Raw genomic sequence first — 7,500 nt, forward strand, 5'->3', positions numbered from 1 at the left:
CCTCTCTCTCCCTCTCCCCTCGCACAGCACCGGAGCAGGGTCCCAGTGGAGCGGGCGGGCGAGGACCTGCTGAGGGGCGGAGGGTGCGTGGGTGCGGACAACCTCCTGCGCCTCTTGGGCAGCTACTGCCGTAACCAGGGGCTACCCCTCCCGCCATCACGGTCCCCCCTCTGGTTGAGTGTTTGCTCGCCCCTCTCTCCGACCGTCCAGCCCTCCTCTCCCCAACCATCCCCCTCCCTCAGACAGAAAATGTCCCACTGTCGTAGCCCCCTCTTCTCCCTCCCACGGTTTGACCTCACCCTGTCGCTCCACTATTTTCTCCCCCCTTCCCCCCCTCCATCCCCCGACCTCACCCTCTGGCCGACTGTCCCTATGTCCTCTCACTGGCCCCACACCATTGCTGCCCTCCCCAAAATGGCCCCTCTTTGTTCCCCTCCCTCCTCCCCTCTCCTTCCTCTCCCTCACCAAAATGGCCGACTGCTTATGTCCCTCCAGCCCCAACCATCATTGACCTCACCAAAATGGCCAACTGTCTATGCCCCACTGGCCCCAACCCATTGACCTCAACCAAAACCCTCCGACTGTCAAATGTCCCCCTTCCAGCCCCAACCACCGCTGACCTCACCAAAATCTCTTCCTGGTTTTCCTCCCCTCCCTCCCCAACCATCTGCTTCCTTACCCTAAGTTGGCCTCTCTTGGTCGATCCCCGCCTTTTCCCCACTTCTACCTTCTCTGACCCCCTCTTCCCCTCCCTCCCTTCGAACCCCTCCCCCTCTTTGGCCTCCCTTTTGTTCCTCTTCCTCCAAAGCCCCCTCGCCTCTCCACCCCCTCCCCGCCCTTCCAATCTCTTCCCCTCTCTCTCTTCCCCCCTTTCTCCCCAGAACTCCCCTTCGTCTAAATCCTTCTCTTCTCTGTTCTCTGCTCTGCTCCAACATCCCAACCATCCCTCTGACCTCTCTCTTTCGGCCTCCCCCCCCCAATCCTCTCTCCCCCCTCTCCCCCTCTCCCCCTCTCTCTCTCTCCCCTCTCTCTCTCTCTCTCCCCCTCTCTACCTCTCTCTCTCTCTCTCTCTCTCCTTCTCTCTCTCTCTCTCTCCCTTTCTCTCTCTCTCTCTCTCTCTCTCTCTCTCTCTCTCTCTCTCTCTCCTCTCTCTCTCTCTCCCTCTCTCTCCCTCTCTCTCTCTCTCTCTCCCTCTCTCCTCCTCTCTCTCTCTCTCTCTCTCCCTCTCTCTCTCTCTCCCTCTCTCTCTCCTCTTCTCTCTCCCTTCTCTCTCTCCCTCTCTCTCTCTTTCCCCCCTCCCTCTCTCCTCCCCCCCCCCCCCTCTTCCCCTCTCTCTCTTTCACCTCTCTCTCTCTCCCTTTCCTCTCTCTCTCTCCTCCTCTCCCTCTCCCTCTCTCCCCCTCTCTCTCTCCCCTCTCCTCTCCTCTCTCTCCTCCTCTTCCCCCCTCTCCCCCCCCTCTCTCTCTCCCCTCTCTCTCCCTCTCTCTCTCCCCCCCCCCCTCTCTCTCTCTCCCCTCTTTCTCTCTCCCTCCCTATCCCCCCTCTCTCTATTCCCCCTCTCTCTCTCTCTCTCATTCCCTCTCCTCACTCTCTCTCTATCCATCTATCTCTCTCTCCTTCTCTCTACCTATCCCTCTCTCATTCTATCTCCCTCTCTCTCTCTCTCTCCTCTCTTCCATCTGCTCTCACTCCATCTCTCTCTCTCCCCCTCTCTCTCTCTCTCCTTCTCTCATCTTTTCTCATCCTCTCTCTCTCACCTCTTCTCTCTCTCTCTCTCTCTCTCTCCCCTCCCTCTCTCCTTCTCTCTCTCTCCCCTCTCTCTCTCTCTACACCCTCTCTCATTCTCTCTCCCCTCTCCTCTCCCCTCTCTCCCTTCTCTCTCCCCTCCCTTCTCTCTCCTCTACCCCTCTCTCCTCTTCCTCCCCCTTTCTCTCCTACTCTCTCTCCTCTCTCTCCCCCCCTTCCTTCTCTCTACATTCCCCTCCTCTGCTCTCTCTCTCTCTTCCTACCTTCCCTCTCCTCTCTCTCCTCTCCCCCTTCTCTATCTCCTTCTCTCTCACATTCCTCCTCTCTCATTCTCTCTTCCTTCCTCTCTACCCTCTCTCTCTCTCTCTCTCCCCCCTCTCCCCTCTCCCTCTCTCTCTCCCCTCCCTTTTCCCCTCTTCTCTACCATTCTCTCTCTCCTTTCTTCTCCCTCTACTTTTTCGCCCCTTTCCTCTTCTTCTCCCCCTCTCGTCTCTCTCTCTCCCATTCTCTTCTAAACTCTCTCTCTACTTTCTCTCTCTACATTCTTCTCCCTCTCTCTACTCCCTCTTCTTCTTCTCAATTCTCTCCCTCCTCTCTCTTCTCTCCTCTCTCTCTCTGCTCTTCTCTTCTCTCTACTTCCTCCTCTCTCAACCTCTCCTCCCTCTCTACCTACATTCTCTCTCTCTCCTTCCTCTCCCTTCTCTCTATCCCCCCCTCCTCCTCTCTTCTCTCCCTCTCCCTCCCTCTCCTCTTTCTCTTACCTTCCTCCCTCTCTCTTCTATCTCTCTTCTCTCTCTCCTCTCTCTTTTCTACTTCTCTCTCTCCAACTCCCCTCTCTCTCTTTCCCTCCATTCTCTCTCTGCCCTCCCCCCCTCCATTCTCTCTCTCTCTCTACCTACCTTCTCTCTCTCTCTCTCTCTCTCTCTCTCTCTCTCTATCTCCCTCTCTCTCTCTCTCTCTCTATCTCCTCTCTCTCTCTCTCTCTCTCTCTCCCTCTCTCTCTCTCTCTCTCTCCCCTCTCTCTCTCTCCCCTTCCTTCTCTCCTCCCCTCTCTCCTCTACTCCCCCTCTCTCCACACTTCTCTCTCCTCTTCTCTTCTCACCTTCTCTCTTCCTCCCCTCTCCACTAGTCTCCCTTCTTCTCTCTCCTCATTCTCTCTCTCCCCTCTCCCTCTCCCTCTTCTCCTCTCTCTCCTCTCTCTCGACTCCTCTCTCTCTCCTCTCTCTACCCGCCTCTCCGCACTCCCCCTCTCTCTCCACCCTTTTTCTCTACTCGCTCTCTCCTCTCTTCCTCTCTCTCTTTCTCTCTCTCCCCCTCTCTCTCCCCCTCTCTCCTTCCTCTCTCTTCTCTCTCTCTACTCTCTCTCCCATTCTCTCTCTCACCCATTCTCTCTCTCTTAACCTCTCGCTCTCTCTAACATTTCTCTCTCTCTCCTCATTCTCTCTACCCCCCCTCTCTCTCCCTCATTCTCCCTCTTCCCTCTTTTCTTCTCTCTCCTCTCTCTCCCCTCTTTCTCTCTCTTCTCTCTCTCTCTACTCCTTTCTCTCTTCCCTCCCTCCCACCCTCCTCCTTCCCTCCTCTCCTCATTTCCTTTCCCTTTCTCCCTCCTTCCCCCCCTCCCCCCTTTCCTTCCCCTTTCCCTTCTTCCCCTCTCCCCTCTACATTTCTCTCTCTCTCCCTCTCTCTCCCCCTCTCTCTCTCTCCCCTCCTCTCTCTCTCCTCTCTCCCTTATCTCCCTCTTTCTCTCCTTCCCTCTTTCTCTCTCTCTCTCTCCCTCTCCTTCTCTCTCTCCCTCTTTCTCCTCCCCTCTCTCTCTCCCTCCTCTCTCCCTCTCCCTCTTTCTCCTTCCCTCTCTCTCTCTCTCCTTTCTTTCTTTCTCCTTCTTTTCCTCTCTCTCTCCCTCTCCCCCTCCCTCTCTCCCTCTCCTTCTCTCTCTTCCCCCCCTCCTCCCTCCCCTCCATCTCCTCCCTCACCTCCCCTCTCTCTCCCCCTCCTCCCCCTCTCTCCTCTCCCCCCTCCCGCTCCTCTCCTCCCTCCCCCCTCTCTTCCCAGTTCCCCCCTCTCTACCTCTCCCCTTCCCCTTCATTCTCTCTCCCTTCCTCTTTTCTTACGTCCCCCCTCTCCTTCTCCTTTTCCTTCCTCTTTCCGCATCCCCTCTCCCTTCTCTCACTCTCTTCTTTTTTCTCTCCCTCTCCCTCTGTTCTCTCAATCCTCCTCCTTCTCTTCATTTTCCTCTCCTCATCCCCTCCCCCTCTCTTCTCACCTCCCCTTTTTCCCTTCTCCCCTTTCCACTCTCCCCCCCTCTCTCCTAACCTTCTCTCCTCCCCCCTCTCCCGCTCACCTTTCCTGGTCCTTCTCCCTTTCCCAGCCACCTTTTTCTTTTCTTTCCCCTTCTCATCTCCCCCTCCTTCCCCCCCCCTTCCCCTCCTTTCCTGTTCCCACACAGCTCCCCCTCTTCCTCCCTCTCCTTCTCTTTCCCTCCTCTCCTCTCTACCCTCCTCAACCCTCTTCCTCTGGGCCTCCTCACCTCAATCCTTTCCTCTTCCATTCTCTTTTTACCCCCTCCTCGCCTCTCTTCTCCTCTCTCCATTTCTCCTCTCCCCCTTTTTCCTTCCTCCCCCTTCTTTTCTCTCTCTCTCACCCTCCCCTCTTTGTTTTCTCCTCTTCTCATTCTCTCTCTACTTTCCTTGATCTCCTCTACATGACTCCTACCCTCTCTCTCTCCCTCTCCCTCTCTCCCCCTCTCTCCCCCTCTAGTCCTCTCTCTCTCTCCTTCCTCCTCTCCCCCTCTCTCCTCTCCTCTCTCTCTCCCCTCCTCTTCTCCTCTCTATTCTCCCTCCTCATCTCCTCTCCCTCTCTCTCTCTCCCTTTCCCCTCCCTCCAGCCGCTCTCACAACCCGTCTCTCCTTTCTTCTCTCCTCGCTCTCCTCTTTCTCCTTCTTCCCCCCCGTCTCTCTTTTCTCCTCTCTCCTCCTTTTCCTCACCACCTCCCTCTCTTTTCCTCCCCTTCCCCCTCTCTCTCCCCTTCCCTTTCCTCCTCACCTACCCCTCTCCCCTCTCCTCCCCGCCCTCCTTTCTCACCTCTTTTCCCTCAATCTTCCTCTCCCTCTCTTTCCCTCTCCCTATTCCTCTCCTCCCTTCCCCTCTTTATTTTTCCTCTCCTATACTCCTTTCCCCTTCTTTCTCTCTCTTCCTTCCCCCTTCCTCTCTCTCCTCCGTGGTTTTCTCTCCTCCTTTTCCTCTCTCTCTCCTTCCCTCTCTCCTTTCTCTCCCCCTTCTTTTTTGGGACTTCCTCTTTCTCCCTTCCTCTAGCGTTTCTCTAATCCCTTTCCCTCATTTTCCCCTCCCTTTCCCTCCTCTCTTTCTTTCTCTCTCTCCTCTCCTCACTCTTCCTCATGCAGGTTTCCTCTTCTTTCTCTATCCTCCCTCTTCCTCTTCTCTCCTTCCTCGCCCTGTTCCCTTCTCTCTCCCCCTTGTTCTCCCTCCTCTCCTCATCTCTCCTCTCTCATCTCCTCCCTCTCTCTCTCCCTCCCTCGCCTTCTCCTCCCCTCTTTCCTCTCCTCTCTCCCCTCCCTCCCCTACTTTTCCTCCCCTTCTCCTCTCCTCTCCTCCTCTCCTCTGCCCCTCTCCTTCTCTCCCTTCCCTCTCTCCCCCTCTCTCCTCCCCTCTCCTCTCCTTCTCTCTCCTCCTCCTCTCCTTCTTCCTCCTCCCTCCCTTCTTTCACTTCTCCTCTATTCTCTCTCCCCTCATCCTCTCCCTCCTCGCCTCCCTCTCCTCTCCCTCTCTCTCCTCCCCCCTCTCTTCTCGCTCTCTTTGTTCTTTCCCCATCTCTCCCCTCTGCCTTTCTTCCCCTTTAGAAGGATGAGCGTGGGCCTCACTCTCAATCTCCTCTCCATCTCCCTCTCCCTCTAGAGTCTCTCATTTGTCCCTCTATCCTCCTCCTCCTTTCTCTCTCTCTCCTCTCTCTCCTCTCCTCCTCAGGATTTCTGCTCTTCCCTCCGTTCCTTCAGGAAGGAGACGAGATGAGGGCAGAGAAGAGGCAGAACCTCCGAAAGGAGGGGGACCCTCTGAAATCTGTGGGGATTTGTTGCCACAGACACTGCGGAGGCCACAAGTCAGTGGATGTATTTTTAAGGCAGAGATAGATGGATAGTTGGGGGGGTAGGGCCGGGTGTCAGGGGTTATGGGGAGAAGGCATGAGACTGGGGGCTGGGAGGGAGGATAGAATCGGCCTCGATGGGGCCGAATGGCCCTTTAATCCTGCTCCTATGACGTGAAAGGGGAGGGGAGGAGAGGAGAGGAGAGGAGAAGGGAGAGGAGAGGGAGGAGAGGGAGAGAGGAGAGATGGGGGGCGGTAGAGGAGAGGGGAGGAGGAGTAGAGATAGAGGAGAGAGGGAGGGGAGAGAGGGGAGGGTAGTAGAGGAGAGAGAGGGGAGTAGAGGAGAGAGGGATGAGAGGGGAGAGAGGGAGAGAGGAGAGGAGAGGGAGAGGGAGGGGAGGAGAGGGGAGGAGAGGGGAGTAGAGGAGAGGGATGAGACGAGATGGGAGGGGATGAGAGGAGAGGAGAGGGGGAGGGGATGAGAGGGGAGGAGGGGATGAGAGGGGAGGAGAGGATTGTATTGTATTGTATTCAAATTTATTGTCATTGAGTCAATTTGAGACAACGAAAGAATTTTCCCGTACAGGCAGGGATCGTTAAAAAAAATCACAAGAAAAAATAAATAAAATAATAATAATAAATAAATAAATAAACATAAAACATATTAAAAATAAAATATGTATAAGGATGAGAGGAGAGGAGAGGGGAGGGGAGGGTAGGGGAGGGAGAGGGGAAGGGAGGGGAGGGGAGGAGAGGGGAGTGGAGAGGAGACAGGAAGGAATCAAAGAGAGGAGAGGAGGGGAGGAGAGGAGATGAGAGGGGAGGGGAGGGAGGAGGGAGAGGAGAGGAGAGGAGAGGGGAGGAGAGGGGAGTAGAGGAGGGGATGAGAGGAGAGGGAGTGCAGAGAAGGTTCACCAGACTGATTCCTGGGATGTCAGGACTGTCTTATGAAGAAAGACTGGATAGACTTGGTTTATACTCTCTAGAATTTAGAAGATTGAGGGGGGATCTTATAGAAACTTACAAAATTCTTAAGGGGTTGGACAGGCTAGATGCAGGAAGATTGTTCCCGATGTTGGGGAAGTCCAGGACAAGGGGTCACAGCTTAAGGATAAGGGGGAAATCCTTTAAAACCGAGATGAGAAGAACTTTTTTCCACACAGAGAGTGGTGAATCTGTGGAACTCTCTGCCACAGAGGGTAGTTGAGGCCCAGTTCATTGGCTATATTTAAGAGGGAGTTAGATGTGGCCCTTGTGGCTAAAGGGATCAGGGGGTATGGAGAGAAGGCAGGTACAGGATACTGAGTTGGATGATCAGCCATGATCATATTGAATGGCGAATGGTGCAGGCTCGAAGGGGCCGAATGGCCTCTACTCCTGCACCTAATTTCTATGTTTCTATGTTTCTATGAGAGAATTGCATTCGAAAAATTGTCCAGTTTATGAACTAATGTCTTATTTTCCTCTTCTTGGAGAGAGGGGAGGAGAGGGGAGTTGAGGAGGAGGTCTGGAGAGGAGAAGGGAGGAGAGGAGTGGAGAGGAGAGGGGAGGGGAGGGGAGGAGAGGAGAGGGGAGGAGAGGAGAGGGGAGGGGATGAGAGGGAAGGGGAGGGGAGGGGAGGGGAGGATAGGGGAGGGGAGGGGAGTGGAGGAGAG

The 7,500-nt window shown here is 55.2% G+C and overlaps 1 protein-coding gene across 1 annotated transcript in view; it reads left to right on the forward strand.

The window, feature by feature from the left end:
• The window catches only part of LOC129715589 (guanine nucleotide-binding protein-like 3-like protein), a gene marked incomplete at its 5' end in the record, with an annotated part of 18,501 nt that overhangs the window by 7,539 nt on the left and 3,462 nt on the right, over nt 1-7,500 (forward strand). The window contains 1 exon segment of the mRNA XM_055665462.1: nt 28-173. Within this exon segment, the coding sequence (XP_055521437.1) occupies nt 28-173 (146 nt within the window).

The sequence above is a fragment of the Leucoraja erinacea genome, unplaced genomic scaffold (assembly GCF_028641065.1).
Source record: "Leucoraja erinacea ecotype New England unplaced genomic scaffold, Leri_hhj_1 Leri_1269S, whole genome shotgun sequence".
NCBI classification, from domain to species: domain Eukaryota; kingdom Metazoa; phylum Chordata; class Chondrichthyes; order Rajiformes; family Rajidae; genus Leucoraja; species Leucoraja erinaceus.